At 40.0% G+C, this 22,766-nt stretch overlaps 1 protein-coding gene across 1 annotated transcript; it reads left to right on the top strand.

Moving 5' to 3' along the window:
* The first annotated feature begins 5,330 nt into the window (after nt 1-5,330).
* Nucleotides 5,331-22,685, top strand: bcl3 (BCL3 transcription coactivator). The gene is made up of 9 exons (XM_051405269.1): nt 5,331-6,279; nt 6,972-7,092; nt 14,068-14,176; nt 18,947-19,148; nt 19,980-20,068; nt 20,186-20,263; nt 20,663-20,830; nt 21,319-21,418; nt 21,507-22,685. Exons 1-9 carry the CDS (start codon nt 5,757-5,759, stop codon nt 21,617-21,619), a joined length of 1,503 nt encoding a protein of 500 aa, XP_051261229.1. The 5' UTR covers nt 5,331-5,756; the 3' UTR covers nt 21,620-22,685.
* The last annotated feature ends 81 nt before the right edge of the window (nt 22,686-22,766 follow it).

The raw sequence follows: 22,766 nt of genomic DNA, 5'->3' as shown, positions 1-22,766 counted from the left end.
TCTCTCTCTCTTTTCTTGGTGCACCCTTTGATTGGTTTCCTGGTTGAAGCCAGCTAAACAGGTTTGTTTTCTTTGCTCTATTGCTCAGGCAGACAAGCGAGAGAGAGAGAGAGAGAGAGAGAGAGAGAGAGAGAGATGGGAGGGAAGAAGACAGAGAGGTGTGGACTCAAAACCAAACATTTACTAAGAATGAAAGCAGTGAGCATGACCTAGTACTATAGGTAAAATACTTAGTAACAGGCAGGATGCCAGCACATTCAAGGCAAAGGTCAATCTCAAGCGAATCCAACAGTTGGGAGATAAAAAGAGTCATCATCTCCATGTGACTGTCAGCACGGAGCAATGTTTACTTTGTAATTAAATGGATTTATTTGACATTTCACCAGAATTTCTGCTGCAAAGTCAGTGTGTCAGCAGGTCCACCACTTTGGTCAATACAGAAATATTTTCAGGGCTGACATAAAATTTAGTGCAGACATTCACTGTCTCCAGAAGAATCCTAATGACTTTGTTGATCCCATGACTTTTTGTCTAGCGCCACCATGAGGAAGACATTTGTGAAATCTGAGTAAAGTAAAGCTCAGAGCCGATGCTCAGAGAGACAGAAAATCCTGCACATCTGTTTCATCAGACAGGTGCGTAGGAGTGAGACGAGTAGATTACAAAGTGCAAAAATAAACTCCAGCACACTGCCTAATTTGCAATGTAACATTTATTTGCAATGTTTCGGTACGAGGCCTCCATCAGGCAAATGGTTTATGACAATGAGAAGCGTTTTTGAGAAGATTTGGAGACTGTCACATTGTAAAATGATGTTTGTTATTAATGCCTTCCTACTGCATGTGGGGAATGATTGTTTGCAGACTTGTAGCCACTCCCTATTTTAAGATGACTTCTCATTGTCATAAATCATTTGGCTGATGAAGGTCTACTACCAAAGCATCGCAAATAAATGTTGTATTGCAAGTTAGACAGTGTGTGGGACTTTATTTTTGTACTTTTTGAGTAAATTGTCTCAACAACTATTGGAGAGATTGCCATTAAATTTGGTGAAGTACAAAAGTATCAGCAACAAAATGTACTTGGAGTACCAAAAGTAAATAGTACTCATTATTTAGAGTGACCAATTTCAGAGTAATATATATTATATAATTAGATTGTAATTATTGATACTTTATTCTGTGAGCATAACTTTTATGTTGTAGCTGGTAACGGTGGAGCAAATTTTAATTACTTTATAGAATGCTAAATATACCAAGCAGTTAAGCTCTAAAGATATAGCTTTATTTCTAATTATAAGCCTATATGCCAGAATTTATCTGTTGATTTTATTTTGTATTAATAATCTCTGTAAAGTAACTAAAGTAGTCAAGTAAAGTACCAATCTGTCACAATTGTACTTGGTACAGCATTTGAATGATAATTGGACTGTTCTTATATAGCACCATTCTAGTCTCAAAGCGCTGTATGCCACATTCACCCATTCATACACATTCATTTGAGTAGTTACATACAGCTGATAGCATGCTAACACCACACTTCAGCTGACAATACTTGCAGTGTGTCAGAATGCAATTTTCTTTGTTTATAAACACATTTGTACAATATATTGCAATATTTGTATTGTTGTATTGTTATTGTATTTGACATTTGATCAATGAAAAAAAAAAAAAATACTTGCAGTGTGTTAGCATTGCTATTTGTTGTGAGCATGTAAGCATGCTAACGTTAGAGTTAGGCTAAAAGCACCTCTGTGTCTGTACAGCCTGACAGAGCTGCTCGCATTGCGGCTGTACCAAAGTCTTTTTAAAAAGAAGTTTGATTTTGGTTCATGAATCATTTGCGTGCTTATGTAATGTGTCTGTTTCACGCTGAAAAAAGAAAAGTTGCTTTTCTATCATCAGTCCCTCATAGTCACTGATGTGTAAGAGACAAATAAGGTGTAGAGGCTGAAAATGTGCAGTGGAAGAAGTACTCACATCTAATGTTTAAATAAACATATCAATACCATAGTGTAGAAATAGTCTTACAAGTACTGTAAAAGTCATGCACTCTAAATGTTACTTATGTGGCCTAAAAGACCAAATGTATTGGCATCAGAATATACTTAATAGTACCAAAAGTATTCAATATGCAGAATGGTCCATGTCAGATTATGTTTTTGGATTATAATTATTGATGCATTAATTGTTACTAACTTCACTTCTTCCCCGGAGTTCTTGTGCTTTCTCGTCTCGCAGGTTCTTATCGATCCTGGTGGAGCCTCCTGTCATGGTCCTGCTAGATTGCCATTGCCAATACTGTTGTTGCTGTGCACCTGTCTGTCTGTCTGTCTGTCTGTCTGTCTCTCTCTTTCTCTCTCTCTCTCTCTCTCTTTCACCCCAACTGGTGGAGACAGACGACCACCCACCTAGAGCAGAAGGATCTGTCCTAGGTTTCTGCCTTTTAACAGGCAGTTTTTCCTTGCCCTTGTCGCCAAGTGCTTGCTCATGGTGGTACTGTTGGGTCTCTGTAAATAATGTTTTAAAGAGTTCGGTCTAGACCTACTCTATTTGAAAAGTGTCCTGAGATAACTTCTGTTATGAATTGGCGCTATACAAATAAAATTGAATTGAATTGAATTGAATTAATCTTTGCATTACTTTAATGTCGAAGCGGGTAAAGGTGGGGCTCATTTTAACTAGGTCTACCCAATACAGATTAATAAAGATTTATCTTAATCTGTAATATAATTGATGTTTTGGTAATGTTTTGTATTATTAATCAGAATCTGTAAATTAACTAGTAACTAAAGTTGTCAAATAAATGTAGTGACGCAAAAGGACAATATCTGCCTCTGAAATGTGGTGTATAATTACATTATGGTAATAATGGTAAAGTACATGTTCCTCAAGTACAGTACTTGAGTAAACATACTATAGTTATTTTTCACCACTGACAGCCAGTGCTACCAAACTCAGTTCAGAAGTTCAGATTATTGTATAGCTTATAAAACAATATATTCAATCTAATATTACATATTTTGTGTCTAGAACTCATACCATTTATGCAGTCACCAGGTGTTTTACACATTGCAGTGGATGAATTATTTATTTCTAATTCTTGTGAGTAAAGAAAAGATACATTTCTCATGAATACTGCTTGTGTCTAAACACCACATTGTGCCCTATCTGCACTAACCTGCAATAACCTCTGCTTACACAAGAGGGAGACACTTACTCAGACACCGCTAACCCATGTTAGTGTTGTCACTGAAATCTAATTTTTTTTACTCTTTTAAATGTCAGTTTCCAACTATATTTTCCTGAACTGAAGAGTATACATATGCTTTAAAAAATATTAAAACCTTATGGCTCAATAAAAGCACCTTCTATATTGTCTCCTGCCACCTGCTGTGGAAAACAAATATCAAAGCCACTTACTCAACAGCTAAAGGAGTAGAAGTTTATAGTATTATCTAAATGTAGGTTAAATCAATATAGTTGTATTCCAAAATGTTTTGTTTCTTTTGACCATTTTAAAGTCTAGTTGCACCTTTGCTCTCTTGGCACAAGGGGGCCTTATTTCATTGGTTTGTATCCGATATGTTACCTCATGATCTGTGTCACTCATGTAGCAGTGCCTCAGAATAACACTAAAGGGATACGGGAATTTTTCCATTTACATATATTTGCATGCTCCTGACAATTTTTTTTAAACAGAAAACGTTTCCTTCATTAAGCTTTTATTAAGCTCTGTCAAATGTGTGTTCAGGATGAACTGAACAAACTGAACTGAAAGAGGTAGGCCCAAGTGTTTTCCTTTTTTCATAAGCAATGATACCTAATGTCTAATGAGACCATAATGGTTGAGTGCCTTGACAGCTGCAGAGCATGTTTGTGTAGTGTCAGGGTCTTTTAGGGACTTTAGACACCAAGCTTTACTTTCCGTTGCCAACTCCACACTTCAGTGGAAAGAGGAAAGTCCCAAATTGACCCTGGTAATCAGAGCCTGGTATGAGGGTGGAGTAGGATAAGATTAAAGGACAAGGAGATGAGGTGTGATTTGTGTTTGTGCATATGCTTGTGTACACAGATTGATGTTTTGAAGTGTGTGTGATCAGGTAACATGGCCAGATGCAGGGCAGCAGTGACATGGCGTCAAGTGATCGTCAGTTAAGATAGGGCATCGCCTCTCTGAATGCTTTTATTTTTCAGCTTACATTTACTTACACTTACAAGTTCAGCTCTTGATCTGCCGTCTGCTCACATTTCCAACACCAACCCAAGGCAACAGATTTACTAATTAATTAGTGATATGACACTGTGCATGTGATGGACTGCAACTTGCAACATCTCAATATTCAAATATACAATTCCTCCAAACACCAGAGTGCAAATCAAACTACAATTAAGCATTAGGCTTATACTTGAGCTTTAATATCTTGCTTACAGTGTTTGGAGTTGATATAGTTGCAGAAAAATACATCACGTTGTGACTGTAAGTCACTTGTAGAACAATACAGCAGCTGTAACAAAACCGGGACTGTTTGTCGGTTCTATACTTTAATGAGATCAGCAAAAATAGGACATTGTGTGACTTTTTAGACAGAAGTGTGAAAATAAAAATTATGACTGCTGAAACACGTGATCAAAATAACATAACAAATAGAAGAAAAAAATACCTTCCATGACATCATCAAGAGGGCACAGAAAAGTTAAAAAAGGAAGTAATCTCAAAACAGTCATAAATATACCCAATTTCATAGTAAACGTATCTAATTCTGCTCATTGTGTGTTGTTTAAGTCAGTATTTCCTTGTTTCATTCTGACCATTGACGGTATATAAGATTCTGACCTATAAAGTGGGACAGCCTGTGGAAAGAAATACACTTTAAATGAAGGCACCACTTTCATTTTACTCGACCTACAAAAGACTAAGCTCTCAAATTGTTACCTTAAAGTCTTTAAATCTTTAACCATTCTCTTCATGCTCTATGAAACTGTAACCGATCCTCAAAAAGAGCAGTTTGTTATAGCTTTTTCTAACTGTAACTGTACCATTCAAAATCACAGAAAAATAACATTACAATGAAAATAAAAAACAACTGTCACTGAATTCATGTTGTTTCATTCATTAAAGGCTCAGATGTGATCCTGTTTTTCTGACCTGCCGTCACAATTTGCACAACAATGTGCCCAAAACACCGCTAAAAGCATCGATCCGTCCTCCTAGAACTTCTTGAGAAATTCACATGTTTTGATCTTGCATGCAAAACAGACAGATGTCAGAGAAGTCGGAAATGCAGAAATTATTGTGAATTCAACGCAGTGTTTTCTCTTCTCTTCCCTCACCCGGTATAATTTGCACTTAAGTCAATCGCTTTGTTTCGGTTTGAAAGGGAAACCACCGTAGTCACTCTGATTGTGTTCATTAAAGGCAGATGAGCGCTGGCGCAGCTGCACTGTAGCCTACCTGCATTTGTTACCATAGGTGTGCAGGGACACACATTATCTTCACCAAACGTCTATTGGCTCTTCTTCGAAAATACATTTGCATTCCGAGTCAATACGCTTACCTAAAATACACCAGTGACACAAAAGGAAACAGTGATGATTTGATCGCTGCCCATTTAATTTCATGAGGATGGGAATTGCGCACTATTGGCCAGCTTGGACGGACTGATCCCACCAAACTGTCACTGAACGTCTGGAAGTTGTCTTCACGCTCACACACCTGAAAACCTCTTCAGATCCTGAACGCCTCGTCCCCGGTTGATGCCGAGGATCATGACCATGAACGGTGACCACCAGTCGGTTGCCACAGCGCCACTGGATTTGCGCACCACTAACCGAGAGCGTGGGAGCGCCGGGTCGAGGACTGGGGACTGCAAAGGTCGAGTCAGGGACTCTCGGATGACGGGCGGCTCACCTGCACTCTCTGCGTACACGGCAGCGGACAGCTGCCCCGCCGTCACACCGGGTACACCGGGCACACAGGGCTCAGAAACCGGTGCTTCTCGCAAACGAGCAGCAGACACATCTTCCTCTAGGCTTCCTTTTAGGAAACGCCCGATTCCTGTCGAGCCGGAGACCCAGAGGCAGTCACCGGCTCTGTCACAGAGTGCAGACCGCGTTTCCCCTGCGGTAGATGCGGACTTCACGCCTCGGGAAACTTTTGCCGGTCGAGCCGCGGATGAAAGCAGGATCGGCGCAGCACCGGTGACTCCCAGGCGGGATGAAGAGGCACGGCAGAGTCCAAATGGATATCCAATACGCTTTTTGCGCCCGTTTGATTACAGTAAGTGTTCATGGATTTCATTTTGATTAACCCCTATATGTAACAGGAATCATTTCTGAACTTAGTTACTCTTCAGAATTTGCATGTTGACATTAAGTATTTGGTTTTCTATTTTCTAAGAAAAACTATTAAATGTATGGCCAAACGAATCATACATGCATGCAGGATCTCTGTACACTCTTGAATGGTAAGCTTAAGTTAGAGACACAGTTTAAAACATGCGGGGGGCTCTCACAATGTTTTTTTGGGGATAACATGTATGATGCTATTTTGATTTTTAAAACAGTAGCAGAGCACAGCTTCCCACTTCTTCAATATCTATGGTCACTGGTGTTTCACAGGTGTTAGAAATGACAGTGGAGTCGCAGTTGATGCTGCTGCTACTGCTGAATCAATGAGAAAATGTCCAGTCAGCAGTTCCGCAGCCATTCATCTCCAGTCAATCCTCTGCACTGACAGATGTAGCTTACTCAACTCATACTGAATGCGAGACATGCACACACACATACACACACAGTTGCACACTTCCTTATTATAAAAAATAACTTGTTTGCCAGGCCAGCTTTTAAAAAAGCTTTTTTTTTTTTTTTTTTTTTTTTTTACTTATGTCTATCATTTTCTCTTCTTCTTCCTCTCTGCCTCCAACCTGTCTTTCTCTCTCTCTTGCTGTCTCTGCCTCTCTTTCTGTTCAGGTCCCTACCCACTGTACTGTTTGCCCCCTGTCCCAGAGCCGAGCCACCCTCTGGTCCACCAAACCGAAAACCTGCTGGCTGGTATCGCTCTGGCAACACGTCAAGATGAAGATGGAGACACGTACGTTCATGTTTTTTTTTAAAATGGCCTAGGTCTGATGTCACTTTCTTGATGTATAATTGAATCATGCATGCAGCATATCCATCCATCCATCACATATCCAAGCCACTGATGCATATAGTAAACTTAAGAGATTACTATGATTCATTCAGCTCATGAGTCTTCATAATAATTGAATTTCAATCTGCGTTGACGGTCGAAACTTGGCACATTTTACAGATCTGAAATCTTACCACAGTCATAAATATTCGTGAGATTTACTGCAGATTGAAATGATTCCTTGTCATTTTGTTAAGACTGAGCAGACTCAACTCAGAGAGTTTGAACAAGTAATCCATTGTACACGAACCTGAGATTAATAGTTTTAAGTTTAATATGCAAAACGTCCCTAACTTCTTGGAAGTGGTGACTTGCTGAATATGAAAGTTACATTCAGTTTAAGCTGTCTTAAACAAGTTAAATGCTTTACAGAAAGGACCATTTCATTTCTAAAATGGATGTATATTGTGTTTTTATTCTAAAAGGTAAGACTTCTGCTTAAAAGTGGAATACATTTTTGTACTTTTATACCCTCTATGGTGGAAAGAAGTAATTGAAAAGATGTTTTAACTACCATAAAAATGTCACGAGAGTTAATAGCAGGACATATAGACAGTAAATTCAAACATATCTTAACCCCCAGCAAACCTGTAAATTTGCAGATGATATAAAATATCAATATTTTAGCCCAAAAAGTTCCATACAGTTTTCTCAGCTTTATTTGTTTATTGATAACCTTTCAGCTTTACGTTTTCACACCTAATCTGTGTGTGTTTGCTGATTCACAGATTTTCTATATATTTTTTCTGTCTTGTAGGAGTAGGAAATTTAAATCTCACTGTTAGTGTTATAAACAACGCAAAACTGCTTAATCGTAAAATTGAGATTTAAACTATGAATGTTGTAATACGGGGATATACTGTACAGCTGCTAAGGCCTTTGTAAAACAAGCCCCAATCTACTCAAGTCACTCATCTACAAATAAAGTGTAGAATTATTTTCCTATATTAGCCCATGTGAGAAGAAGGGGCCACGGTGATAAGACATTGCAGATGTGATCGTGTTTCACAACGCCAAAGAGAAAGATTTTATTTTTAGGCTATATCGCCCAGCCCTAGTACCAGTAGGCCGTGACAGCTTGTTAGCCAGTGTGCACAGTACCAGGACCCTGAAACCAAAACCGCTAAATAGAATTCAGCCATCATCAATTTTGTTTTTACACCTCAGCTTTTTGTACCATGACATGTTAAAATGTCTTGCATGGAAAGCTTCACTGACATTCACATTTCAGTTCATCATTCTACATAATGCCTCAATGCGGACTTGACATTTATGCTGCCTCTTCTCAAGGGAAGCCATAACCATTGTTAATAAGTGTAACTGAAATGGTTACATAAATAACAATTCAAAACAAGTGATTCACTGGACTGGACCCAGACAACACTAGTCTCAACAAGTGACGGTCTGACCTCATAAACAAAGCCAACTGCTTTGTTTATGAGACTGTTGCACAGCCTGGATGTGGTTTGTGCGTCTGTATCATCTTAGTTTATTTGTTATAATCTCTGTGACTCACCTTTTCCTGAATATTGATCATGTACCTACAGTCAGTACCCCTCTCGTATCCAACCAAATTCTTTACTGTTGTTTCATCTCCTGTAAGAGAAACTGGTGTAGTGTAAATCAGTGATGATTCACTAAGTGGCAATGGAAAGTTTGATCTAATACACTAACCTGTAAATAATGATAGCACTTGAGTCTGAGCTGCTTGAGTAAATAGACGTTGCATGTACAGGTATGTGTAAAGTGTGTGGGTCGACTAGACTCTCAGGGAGTGAGATGGCAGGGGGGTTTGGAATGAGACTACTGTACACAGGACACTGGAGGAGTTTTTAACCACATGAATGCAAATATTAAACTTTAACGCATGGTTACTTTAACACCCACTCACACACTAACTGAAATGTCAAACGAGAACACACACACAAACACATGCACACAGTCATGTGACTAAAAACACAGCATGTCCAAGAATTAAATGGCACTTTGATGTAGCAGTTTCACAAAGTATCAGCATCATTTGCATGCAGAAACTCGTGATGACCAACATTTAGCAGAGCCGTAAGTCCCGTGACATGCCACAGCTGTTTATTGTCCCATATCTGCTTCAGAGACTGATAATCCCTATGTTATTAACAGATAGTGGCGAGGTAATAAGAAGAATGCAATGTATGTTGACTCAGAATTTTTTAAATACATTTTTACTTGCAACGGTACAAGTCTCTCTCTATGTTGATAGTGTGGCTTCTTTAACACTGGTGCCCTATAGTCAGATTTTATTTTTCATCTTTACTTGCTGTGTGTTTAAATTGTCCACACAAAACCAAAAGGAAAAACTGATATGAACAAGTCTGCAGTACATCTAGCCCCTTTGTAATGATTTCTGAGACTTTGGCTGACTTGCGTAGTAGCTTACCTACCTTGTTGCTTTGTGGTTGTTTGAAACTTTGTGTGAATTCTGCAGAAAGAAACATTCTCAGCCCCCAAGCCTTTTTCACACTGTCTATATGTACATGAGTGTGTGTGTGTGTGTGTGTGTGTGTGTGTGTGTGTACGTATGTGCGTGTATGCATAATGTGAGTGATGGTGAGCATGCGCCTGTGCACTTACGTCAATCCTCTGTTCTCAAGCGTCTCTGAGACCCTTAGTTTCGGGAAAACCGGTGAGTGCTCAGTTTTTAACACACGATTGCGGTTTTTCTCAGGTGTCTCTGTCTCTCTCTTTTCTTCTCTGTGTTTTTAAATGAATGGGTTCAAAAAACCCAAACATCCGCTCCTAACTTCCTCATTTACCGCTTTCTTTCTATCAGCTTCATCTCTCTCTCTCTCTCTCTCTCTCTCTCTCTCTCTCTCTCTCTCTCTTCTCTCTCTGTCTCACCTTTTCTGTGTTATGTGTCAGTAGCTTATACACACTTGTGTATGTGCAGCTGTGTTAGTTTTTTGACAGCTCAAATTAATTCCTACATGCTTTAGTCAATGCCTTTACCTGCACACCAACACTATTATATGCACAGTTTGGCAATATCCTGATTATTATTATTATGAAACTGTCATGTAAACACCTTAACTTGATCATTATCTTACTTGCAGATTTATTTCAAATTACTATGTCATGTAGACCCAATACTTTAATTTTTGTATTTTGTATTATTTTTTTTTATTTTGTAGTATTTTGATTCAGCACATGCACTGAACCAGATGTAAACATTAAACTTTTTGTTTCTGAAAATAAAATCCCAAGCCTGCAACCACACTAGTGATTCTGTTAAGCTATGAACAGGCACAGTGGTGCTTTGAACTAAATGCTGACATCAGCATGGTAACATGCTCACAATTAATGATATCATCCTGATGTTAAGCAAGTAATGTATACCGTGTTGTGTGTCAGCCGTGTTAGCCCTTTGCTAATTGGCACGAAACATAGGTTGAGGTCAATGGAAATGTCATTGGTTCTTAGGTATTTGGTCCTAATCTAAAGTAAAATGGTAAATGGGCCTCTCATTCACACACATACACATACACAGACACACACACACACACACACATACAGTGATGGCGAAGAGCTGTCAATCAAGGTGCTTGCTTTCAAATAGGAGCTTCAGAGGGGCGTCACACACTCAATCACTCAGTAACTCTCTGATTGACTCATGGTTAAAAGTGAGTGCATTACTGTAAAATGCACTATGATGGCTTTTGACAATTGTACATGTTACCCTTACAATGGCTGTAGAAATGCTCTGGTAAAAAACAGATCTCACAAAACAATAAACTGCTTGCTTATTCAGATTTGCTCAGACACACTTCCCTCACGAATACCTTATATCCCATCATCCTTTGCAAAGAACACAACAGATAACACTGTGTGACGTAAGCCACCCTTTCTTGTTAACTTGTCGTGTTTCTCTGCTTCTCTTTTGTTTACCATTCACTCTCTGACAAACACCTCATTGCTCAGCTGGTCCACAGACCACAGAATATGTTAGGCTTCAGTCTGATTATTCAGTTTGGTTGTACCCTCACCATCCATACCAAAAAGGATACCGCATGATGCTGCCTTCTCTTTTTCTCACTCTCTCTCTCTCTCTCTCTCTCTCTCTCTCTCTCTCTCTCTCTCTCTCTCTCTCTCACACACACACACACACACACACACACAGACATGCACACGCACACGCAAACGCACATACATACACTGGGACTGTCTGTTAATGCGGCAAGCTCGGGACTCCTGTCTGCGTCAGTGCTGCTATGCTTGGGGTTATCTGGGGCTGTGGTCTGCCCCACTTCCAGGAACTAGAAACAGTAAAGTTTCATCTTAAGAGAAAAAGAGAGAGATGGATACAAATTGAAGAGTATAACAAGAGAGATAGACTCATTTAGGCCTGCTATGAAGGCAACTATTGATACAGTAGTTGAACTCATGCTTAGAGAGATGGGCTCTGATTCAGTAGTTATTCACACTGAAAACTGGGCCATTGGCTTTCTGTTTATCAGAGAATATGGACATCCAACAGTGTTCCCCAGTGACAAAATACTTGAACAGCCTGTAACCAAATTTGACTATGGATACCGTAGCTTGATTGCTCACTCCAGTCACTGTAGGACTTATTGTTAAGACACTGCATGGGCCTTTTAAAGGCTGGTAGCATGTACAGTAAATATGATAAATATATCTTTGTTGATACAGATTTGTTCACTGTGCTGAGGTCAGTTACAGGAACAGGGACCAGCTGAGGAAAAGAACCATAGCCACATACAGTTCTGCTTTTTCTGCTGTTCACTCTGATGTCAGGAGCAAATCATCTGATTCTTTATTGCAGTTGCAGTTCCAACCTGCGCTTGCACATTTTTACTCAAACTGTGGAGATGTCCATGCTTGCTCATGCATGTGCAAGAATATTGCATGCATATGATTAGCATTTCTTTTTTGGCAGTTGGTTTGAAAATCATTTAATTATATACACAGACATAGTAGAGAGTTTTTTTTCCTGCAACCACCAAGAGAAGGTTGGCACAAGCTTATCCTTCAGTTTAACAGACTACAGGCATTATTCTGTTCATACTTGCCCACTGAAGTTGTCAAAGAAAGAAGAATTTAAATGTTTCGACTGTGAATATAGAGATTATGTAAACTGTTTGTTTTTTATGTGGTTGGAAGATATGATTAGAGTAATGTGACACTGTGATAAGGCAGATAGATATATGCATACATACATCCCAGAACTTTTCCTTGAACAACACATCAGTTTTGATCAATTGTGCAGGAAAATGTAGTTGTAGAACTTAACACTATTTGTCAAAGCATTTGGTGTTGACCTCAGAGAGGTCTATAATCTATATTTTTTCAAGCAGGAATTATTGTTATTAATGACTCCCTGTTAGTGGGACACATTGCAAAGAGGAAGTGTTGCAAGTGCTTTTGTCTTTGTCAGAACATATTTTCTGACCTCAAATTCTGTGCAAGGGTACTTTTAAATTCGCAAGAAGCGTCCCTATTTCCTGTCACACGGTTGTACTGTATATCTGATTATGACTTATCCATTGGATGAAGCTGACTAAGTGAACCTACAGAAAGCCCCTGTCAGAAACCATACAGTTTAATGGCTGGATTTCACAGCACACAAAGCGAGATAAAGAATGCTGCCATTGTTACTGACAACAGGAAGTGACATAAAACCAGTCTGACTCTTACTGGAAGCTGCTTCTTCTGACAGAATGAAAAAGAAAATTGTGAAAACTGCTGCACCGTTTTCTACAGCAATTTTCTTTCTTTTCTTCCTTTTCCTAAACTTCGGCCTGCGTTGGTTCTTTCGCTTCGCATAGAGACCACAGATAGTGGTTTCCCCTTAAGTCTTGATAAGGGTGTGATAAGGCCAGTGTGAGTCATGTTGGTACATCTGTGGAGCTCGTCGGTGCAACTGAGTCAGTGGGCTCAATTAGATCAAGTGATCAAGTCGAAGTCCTTCACAGGTTAAGTTTAAAGGTCATTAAAGAAATGTATGATTTTTCATCCCAAATGAGTGATATAGACGATATTTATTTAAAGTGGTAGTTTGATAGCTCATAGCCAGAAACTGGGAAAGCTAGCCTGGGCCTGTTCGAAGGTAACAAAATCAACCCACTAGCACATCAAAAGCTCATTAATGAATATGTTATAACTAATGAGTTTAATCCTTATGAAAACTGTGTATATGTAAAACTGGAAATGGTTTGTTGCCAAGTAACAAGCTGAGACCTCAAGAAACGTGTGCTTCTGTCCACAACTGTTGTTTTTCAGTCCTTATGCTAAGCTAAGCTAACCGACTGCCGGCTGTAACTCATGACAAGAGAGCAAATAAGCGGATTTCCCAAAATGTTGAGCTGGCTGCCCCGTGGACAAAAGCAGGTGTTTCTACCACCTTGTTTCATTGATTTCAAGGGGAATCTGATCGAATCTGACCCAGTGGCAAGCTTTAAGAATAACTACATAGAAATAGCCAATCTTGTCGCTGATGGTCTATTTCATAACCAGTTAAAAATTCCTTGTAGACTTTACAGCTATCATGCGGGAAAGTGATTTGTACTGCACTGGGTTTAACATCTTGAACAAAAACCCCAACTGCCACCAGTCATGTAGCACATCCTCATAATCACATCATCACATAGTGCTAAAATAAAATGGCATGTCATTGTGGAGATCAATGCACGTCAAATACATTTAGTAAGTACTTATACATATAAGCTATGATGAGTCATTTCCTACTTAAGCCAATAAGTTATTTCCAACATGTAGAGTGTCAGTGGGTCACAATGTCAAGAAAACCTGTGACCCAGTTAAATACCTGTTGAAATGGAGTTGTTTTCTGCAACCTTTTATGTGTCTTTTTTGTATTCATTACAGAGCTCTCCATATAGCTGTGGTGCAGGGGGAGTTGGGCATCGTCTACAAACTAATTCAACTCCTGCTGTGGGCTCGCAGAGGCCTTGATATATACAACAACCTCCGTCAGGTAAAACAACCACACTTTAAATAAACATGTCACCTTTCTATCCATCAAACTACAAGATGCATGCACACACAGCTGTTATCATTACTTGTACAAATGCAGAATTTGAATCAATAGTTTGATATATTGATTAAGATAAGGTTTGTGTTCCTTTTTCAAATGTGGTGCCCATCCAGTCCATAGAACGATTTTAAAAATGTTTCAGTACTATTTCTAACACGTATGGAAGGGGTCTCACCATTAGTGAGTGAGTCAGTGTAACATGTTGAAAGATAGATGTAGAACTGAAGTGCGATTGGGGACTTCTGCCTGTCAGCCACAGCATGTAAAACACATTCCCCTGCCTCACCCCTCTGATAACAGTAAGATGGAAAAGAATGAAAGAGGAAGTGCCTTGGTTTCCTCCTTGCCTTGCACCATGTTATCGCATACTCTTACAGTCAAGGCGGCTGATGGTTATGCAGTGGAATTCACCCTTCCTAGTTTCTCCACCTGTACTTGCCACAAGCCAAAGCCATGCACATGCTGGGAAGGACTAAGTGTGTTTTCCAGCATTTGTTTGTTTTGTTCATGGTTTTCTAGTGCTTGGTTGCCCTAAGGGATTTTTCAAAGTTTGTATGTTAGATTTACCATGTTGTGAAATTCAGAGGATAGAGCCAAGATGATTAAGCTGAGCAAAGTGTGACTCCCATGAACTCTTTTGAACCCTGCACTCATGTCTCAAAATGTATAAAACCACATGCACAGGCTGTAAAAGTACAAGATATAAGTTGCAAACATGTCACCCGTATTCCAGGATATCATTTGCTTTTTTTCTTGCATATTAAGAGTCCGACTGGCACTCTATGTCCAGGCCTTTTACAGTAATATAAATGGACTAATGGAACCAAAATTCTTTCACTGAGGTCACTAGTCTTTCTCATGAAAAAGTGACTGTGTTCCCTGCATAGTAACCTCAACAAAAGGGATAAGCTACAGTGGTACTTTACTGGAATGTGCACATGGAATTGTCTTTGAGTGTTTCCCAATCCAGGGTTGTCCCAACCACTGGCCTTAAGTCAACACTTCCACATTTTCTTCCCCTCTGTTGTCTCCACCTCCTGCTCTGCATTGTGCCAGCTTTCTTTCATCCTTCAACAGAGAAAGCACCTGAGCTGTGCAGAGCTCTAGTTCTCACACCACACAGGACACCACGGGCTCACTTACCAGAAATAACGCTGGTGCTATCATCGTTTGTTGTCTTTCCTCATCGCTGAGGCTTGACAGCATAGGTTTTGTGATATCCTGTGTATGAAAATGCACGCGACACACATACACCAACTCTCTTTTCACACACTCACATGTATTATGCCATATGCAGTTATAACCAAGAAGGGAGATTTTCAGGCACAGGTCCCGTCACAGTCATTTGCCTACCAGATTGTGTGGTTTTAACTGAATACCAGGCATAAAGAATAGACTTATCAAAATGAGGCCAGGGAACTTTTCATTTTTCAAAACATAAAGTTTACCAGACAGACTTTAACACATTTTCTGGCACTGGTCAACTTCCCAGAGATGAAGAAAAAAAAGAAAGTACAGCTTTTCCAATATTGATGACAAATCCTGAGTTTCTGTGGTTTTGCATATGGAACTTTTTTGACAGAGTGTTACTATCTGTACCGTAGCTGAACAATAGTGGAAGTGTTGGTGCTTGATTTCTCTTCCACTCCCTAAACTACTATGATGGTAGAGACAGCTGTTTGATACTCCCACACTGGTCATGCTATCAGTGCGGCTACACACACACACATAGATAGTCTACTTTTTTCAGCTCTTGCTACAGCTCATGGTGTACTGCGTGGTTCGAACACTAGTGGGGTTTGGAGACTCAATCCCTGGGGGCCACCCACACTGAAACATGCACTAATGGTCATGTGCTTTAGATTAAAAACATCCACTAAAGTGCATGTGTAACTGCTACAATGCAGTATGCAGATGACGTGTAACAATTCAATAACGGCTTCTTTAAAGCTGTATCTGTAAATGCTCATGTTCACTGTACTGTTGAAATCTTTTTATTCAGATTCATGTCACTTCATATTAAACATCTTGAGTTTGTTTATGTGCATGCCATTTTTTTGTGTAAGTGTGTGTGCCTGTGTGTGCACGAGTGAGACATCTGTGTGTGCTTTAGTATCGTCGTTCCGAGAAGTCACATGACCGCAAACACCCCCCCCCCGTTTCTCAACATACCTTGAGCGAGGGTAGTTTACAGGGACTTTCCCTTCCTGCGCGTGTCTCTCTCTCTCTCTCTCTCGCGCTGTTTCTCTGTCTCGCTCACTCACTACTCTCTCTTTTTTCATATTTCTCGCTGCATATATCTTAAGAGAATTTAGGATTCCTAACCATAACTGATGAACTGACTGATGTTATCAGTGTAACTGTCAACAACTCTGACGTAAGAACGTGTGATGTTTTTTTGTGCAACAGGACTGGCTTTACCTCCTAGTGTTCACAGGAGAAGAACAGCCTCTGTTTCGTTGCCATCAACCTTTCTTTGTGTTTGGCTCTGCCTACAGCCTGGGGCCATTTTTCATGCCCAAAAAACCTCCTCTCTTCTCTTATCTTTTCACCTCCTTCATGTTGATCCACTCATTTTGCAGGAATGCAAGTGTACAAGGACAGACCCAGGGGAAAGAGCAGGGATTTTCCCTTGTTATCCTGTCTTTCCCCTGGACTCCCCTCTGCTGCTTCCGTTTCTTCCTCATTCCTTCGTCTCTCCACCCAGGCTCCCCCCTCACTCCCTTCCCACCCTTCCTCATATCTTTGCTGGATTTTTGTTTTAGTCACTCTGAAATCCTTTACAGGAAGCCACAGCTAGACTCTGCCAACTCTGTGGGGTCTAGTTTGAAGGCCTTAAAAGGCCTGGGAAGGTAATTTCTCAAGAAATGAGTGAAGAGGATACTACCATTTGAGTTTCATTAGTACTCTGTGGGGTCAAAAGTATGGCTGCTTTTCACAAGGTTTGTTCAACAGTGAATGCTGATTATAGGAAGTTCAAAGTGCTTTTTGTCCGTAAGAGTGTGAGTCACAGGATTCAAGGAAACAGAACCTGAAGGGAGGAACACTGGCATTAACACACTGGAGGGATTCCACAAAGACGCTCTCCCACCGTTAGACTACTTTTTAAATAGTCTTTACTGGAACCTCCACACACACACACACACACACACACACACACACACACACACACACACACACACACACACACACATGAATGCAGTAGTAAAACAGCCAAAGTGAAACTTGGAGCAAATATCTGTTCCTGATTGCTGCATTTATTGCGCAACTTGAATAGAAGCTAAAAATTCCAGGTTGAAGGACTTCCCTTTATGACTGAAATGTTTCATTGCTTAATTCAAACAGCAGGTTGTCAGTGATTCCATGGTCAGAGTTGACATAATTGTCAACAGGATTACATTATACATGCTGACCTCACCCAAAGGAACATCCTAGATTTCTCAAGGGATTTCATTCAGCACTTTGTAGCTTCATCCAGGCAAGCACCTGGTGAGACTGTTTGACTCTCAGAACAGGTGCCTCCTCATTTTGATTAATTAATTAATCATTAAAATTAATCACTCAGTCTCATGCTAGGGTTGTTGCAGTTGATGGTGTTTGCTTTGTGATATATGGTGCAAAGGTCTCATCTTTGACCGTCAGCCACTTTGATTTGATTGCTGACAATTCTTAATTTTGGCACTGTGTGTATGCATGTGTTTGTGTATACCTGGGGACAGGCACGTAATACCTGAGCCAGTATCTCATGATCTTCTGATGTGTAATAACGATAATTTTACAATAGTTTCTTGTTTATTTGTACTAGGCGTTGGCCCGGCATTGTTTTATTGTGTCTCTGACTTTTAACCTGTAGAACAGGTTAGAGTGAAAGGAGGACTTTACTAGAAATAATAACACTCTTCCTCAATCCTCAATTAAAAGAATGAAAGTTTTTAAGATTTTGATTGTATACCTCACCTTCACTTTCTTGCAGAGAGTTGTAGGAGATCCTCTGGCCTGTACTGTAAATATTAGACTACAGCCAGCAGCTACTTAGCTTAGCATTAAGACTGGAAACAGTGGCAAACAGCTAGCCTGGCTCTGCCCAGAGGTAACAAAATCCACCTACCAGCACCAAGCCCAGAAGTATTTTTTTGTAAAGATTAAACAAATGAGATATATCTTGTTGATTACCGAGCTTTAGAGGTACTGGTAGATGGATTTTGTTTTCTTCAGACAAACAGTTTCCCCTTGTTTTCAGTCTTTGTACTAAGCTAAACTAATTGTCTCCTGCCTCTTGCTTCCTATTCACCATACAGACATTAGTAGTATCAATCTTCTCGTTAAACTCTTCAGCAGAAAGCCAGTAACCCTATCACCCAAAATATCAAACTATTCCTTTGATAGATTTTTTAATTTGGAGATTTCTACAACAAAGCCTTGGGGGGAGGGACCAAATTCTTGGTGCCAATCAGCATCTGGGATTTCCACTATTTAGAATAAGGGCATCTATACAAGGTTAAGAAATCTATTTATCTCAAATGTTAAGAGATAGAAATTATGTCTTTGAGCATAGTAGAGAGTGGGAGCATTGTTCAGCATTAGTGGGGGTTCACGCTCTATAAATGCTGTCTACTGTGTGCTGCAGTGTGAAAAATGAAAACTATTTTGAGAGACCTAAATACACTGGTTTGTCTAAACTATAATTTTTGCTCTCATCCTCCCCCTCAGACTCCCCTTCATCTGGCAGTGATAACCCAGCAGGCAAACATGGTGGAGGTTTTGCTGAGAGAGGGGGCCGACCCCACTGCCTTGGACCGTAACGGCCAAACAGCAATCCACCTCTGCTGCGAATACAACCAGCGTGACTGTCTGTCTGTTGTGCTCTCTCACTCCTCTTCCTCCACATGCCTGGAGATAAGAAACTACGAGGGTAAATTGTGGTCTATTAAAGAAGCTCCTTGGTATCTATTGTATTGAAGATGTTCTTGATAAAGAAAGATCTAGAAGGATTCAGAAACCCTTCTCATTAAATTATTTAATCTGACAAAGCCTTGTGATTGTTTGCAACCATTTCCTCCTCAGTGATTTCCCTGTGATCAATTTAATGAATACATGTAAAGTCATTATCAAATTAAGCTTGTCTGATCAATTTGGATATAATAAATATAGCAGAATTCAAAACAAAAAACTAGCATCCTGCCATTACTTTTAATAATTTAATAAATTTTTTAAATACTTTTATTGTGTTTTAGAGTTCTTTTAATAAGTTTTTAAATGAATTATTCTGTACTTCTCATGTAATGTCCTTCAATAGTGCCTTTATGTAGAAAATGTACTATTTACGGCCTTGCCTGTATATCTGAGAGTATATACTGTTTGTGGAGGTAGTATTTGGACAAACGGGTTCATGCAGGAGTGTGTATAGGCATACTGTATGTGTCTCTCTCAGTGGTTCCCAAACTGCCTGGATGACCGGGGGAAAAATACGGAGTGGAACAAAGTTGAATTTATATATGGAAAATAAACAACCAGGAGTTTGCTGATGCTATTGTGCTGACCTTTAATTCACTAAAATTCAACTTGAATAATTTTTATTAGATTTGGTTCCCCTGTAATTTTTAATGACTGATAAAGAAATTGTGGGGTGTGTGGCTTGAATTTATTTCAGCTACTGAAGGGGGGCCTGCCAGAGAAAGAGCACTGGTCTATGTGTATGCCTGCATTTGATCACTGTAAAACTCTGCTTTGTACCTTTTCTCAGGTTGGAGCCCTCTCCATTTGGCTGTGCTGCGTGGTCACAAAGATTTGTCCAGAATGCTGCTGGATGCAGGTGCCGACATCAATGCTATGGTCAGTCCCTGTGCTGCACTGACTCATCACTGACTAAGTTTCACAACCTCACAAATTTTACATTTACCGTCTCTGCATCCTCTGACTTTTCCCATGGTGCTTTTGTTTTTTAATTAGGACATCAAAAGTGGACAGAGTCCTCTCATGCATGCAGTGGAGAGCAATAACGCAGACATGGTCCACTTCCTCATTGAGGTAAAGAGGTTGTGTGGGCAGGGAGGAAGGAGGGGAGAGAAGGGCTGTGACTCAGCTCTATTTGATAGTTTGGTTTTCTCTTTCCAGCTCATAAGCTGCATACTGTATTTGCTATTTTTGTCTAGCTTATAGATAAGACCTTCAAAGAATTGGAGCAAAATATTCATTGTTTAGCTTTATTATCAGAGCTTAGCAGGTGTTGTTCCTGGACAGAAGTAGTCTTTTCTCCTTCCTTCATCTCTCCTATTAAAGCATTTTCTCTTCTTCATCTCTCCTATCTGATCTAACTCACCCTCTCATGGATCTATCTTTTGTTTAATGTTCCATGCTGAACTGCGTCTACTCTGGCTTTCTTTATGAATCACATATGTGTCAACTTCTGCTGTTTTTCTGTTGCAGAGTGGCTGTGATGTCAACAGCCAGTCATACAGTGGGAACACAGCCCTGCACAGCGCCTGTGGCCGAGGTCAGGTGGACACAGTGCGGCTGCTGCTGAAGAGTGGGGCTGACAGCAGCCTCAAGAACTACCATAACGACACCCCTGTCATGGTGGCCAAGAACAAGAAAGTGAGCAAGGAGATAACAGAGAAAGAAAATGTGCATAATAAAAAAAGTCCACTTATATTGTTTGTTTTAGCCATTTTTATGGTTGTGTGTTGCTGCTTCAGAACAATTCAAATTGTCTCAAGAAAACAAAGAAAGGTTACCAAATTGACTGTGAATGACTTCCTTGTGATTATCCAAACACACACACATTTTATGATGGAAAATCCCATTCATTTGCTACTTCAGTTACATCAGAACGAATGCAAACAGTTGCAAAATCTGCTTGACTCAGACCTTGTTAACATAGTGAGAAAAAATGGTTGGAGCCAGAAATGGAAAGTAAATGTGTGTATCCTTCCCTCTAGAGGTCAGACCTGAATAGTGCAGTGTTTTCTCCACTAATATTACATTCCTGTTTGACTCAAGGGTTGTTGTTTTTTTGTGGATAACTGTGACTATCACTTCAGGTCATGCAGACAAAGTTGTAACAGACTGTAAATCTTTTGTAGATAACAGATGTGTTAAGAGGGAGAGGATCCAACCAGATAAGAGTTCAAGATCAGCACTGTGTGTCTGTCTCACCACATGGGAGCAACTTAACAGAAAATGGTAAGAACATGCACGCAAATTCACACACAAAGTACAGAGACTCACTAAAGTCACAGTATTTAATTTGTACTCTTTGCCTCCCCTTTAGGGTCTCCATCTCCCAACCACAGTCGTGGATGTTCGCCTGCGACTACACCACACACACCTCATCATAGCACCTCCCACTCTCCAAAGACTCCATCTGGGCTTCTTTTTTACTAACTCAAACTTGTTGTCCAGTGCAACTCGCAACTACCTCCACACATCCAACCAACAAAGAGACATAAGTGCCTAAAAGGACTTCCACATGAAGTTTTTCAGTTTCTGCACCTGAAATTAGATTTCTCTACAAGCTGGCCTTGTTTTTCTGGAGTCCATGACAAAAGACAATCATCATTGGTGTCCCTCCTGATGCCTGGACTGAAACCCTACAACCTCCCTGCTCATCCAGCTGCTGTTGTGTGCAATCCCCTAATCCTGCTGCAGTGATCACCAGGATTTTTCCACATGCTGCAACAGAAATGTGCCACTGCCTGCCAATCAAGAACAATGAACAATCAATGTTCAATCAACTGTTATTGTTTCTCTTGTTTTTTTTGGGGGGGGGGGGGGCTTTCATTGCCTTTAATCGATTGCGACAGCTGTAGAGTGACAGGAAAGGGGGGAGTGAGAAGCAATAACATGCAGCAAGGGGCCACAGGTCGGATCCAAACTCATGGCCGCTGCAGAAAGGACTAAGCCTTGGTACATGGGGTGCTAGCTCTACCAGGTGAGCTACCACAAAGAACTGTTTTGAGATGTCTGTAAAGGACGGACAGAGAGCTAAGCTCAGTGAGCTCAGAGTCCATTTTCAAAAGTATTTTGGCCTTTACATTTTGGTAGAAGACAACAGAGAGATGGTAGTAACAAAGGGAGAGACAGAGATAAAGAGACATGAGGGATTACATGAAACAAATGTTCTCACTCTGACTCAACACCCTTTTTTAAAATTGAATTGAGTCTGCTTACTGTAAGGCTTGACAATGTAACTTGACCTGCTTAATGTAGACCTTTTTCACAGCAGCCATTTTGACATGAAAGTGTGCAGTAAAAACAGGTGTTACCAGTGATGCTAATAAAGGTTATGTTCTATTCAGGTCAGAGTCAGGCTGCTGCTGTTGTGTATGTTGGCTCACTGGAAAGGCTCTCCACACATGCCTGTGTGTTTATTTTATCATTTTATCAGTGTCAATAGTTGTAGATATTTTTATATATATATATGTGTGTATAAAAAAACGTGTCCAACAGATTCACTTTTGTCTTGTTTTGTTGTCCGCTGATCCCACAGTGTGAGCCTTTGCGAATTTGAAAGCAGTGCTGTGATTGGTCG

This window comes from Dicentrarchus labrax, unplaced genomic scaffold (assembly GCF_905237075.1).
Source record: "Dicentrarchus labrax unplaced genomic scaffold, dlabrax2021, whole genome shotgun sequence".
Classification (NCBI taxonomy): Eukaryota; Metazoa; Chordata; class Actinopteri; family Moronidae; genus Dicentrarchus; species Dicentrarchus labrax.
This window is presented reverse-complemented; position numbering and strand designations above follow the sequence as displayed.

Excerpts from the sequence above, each read along its gene's own strand:
- bcl3 (XM_051405269.1), top strand. The coding sequence starts at position 5,757 with ATGCCGAGGATCATGACCATGAACGGTGACCACCAGTCGGTTGCCACA. Across the intron at positions 6,280-6,971 it reads TTTGCGCCCGTTTGATTACA|GTCCCTACCCACTGTACTGT; the intron begins GTAAGTGTTCAT and ends CTTTCTGTTCAG. Across the intron at positions 21,419-21,506 it reads GAGCAACTTAACAGAAAATG|GGTCTCCATCTCCCAACCAC; the intron begins GTAAGAACATGC and ends CCTCCCCTTTAG.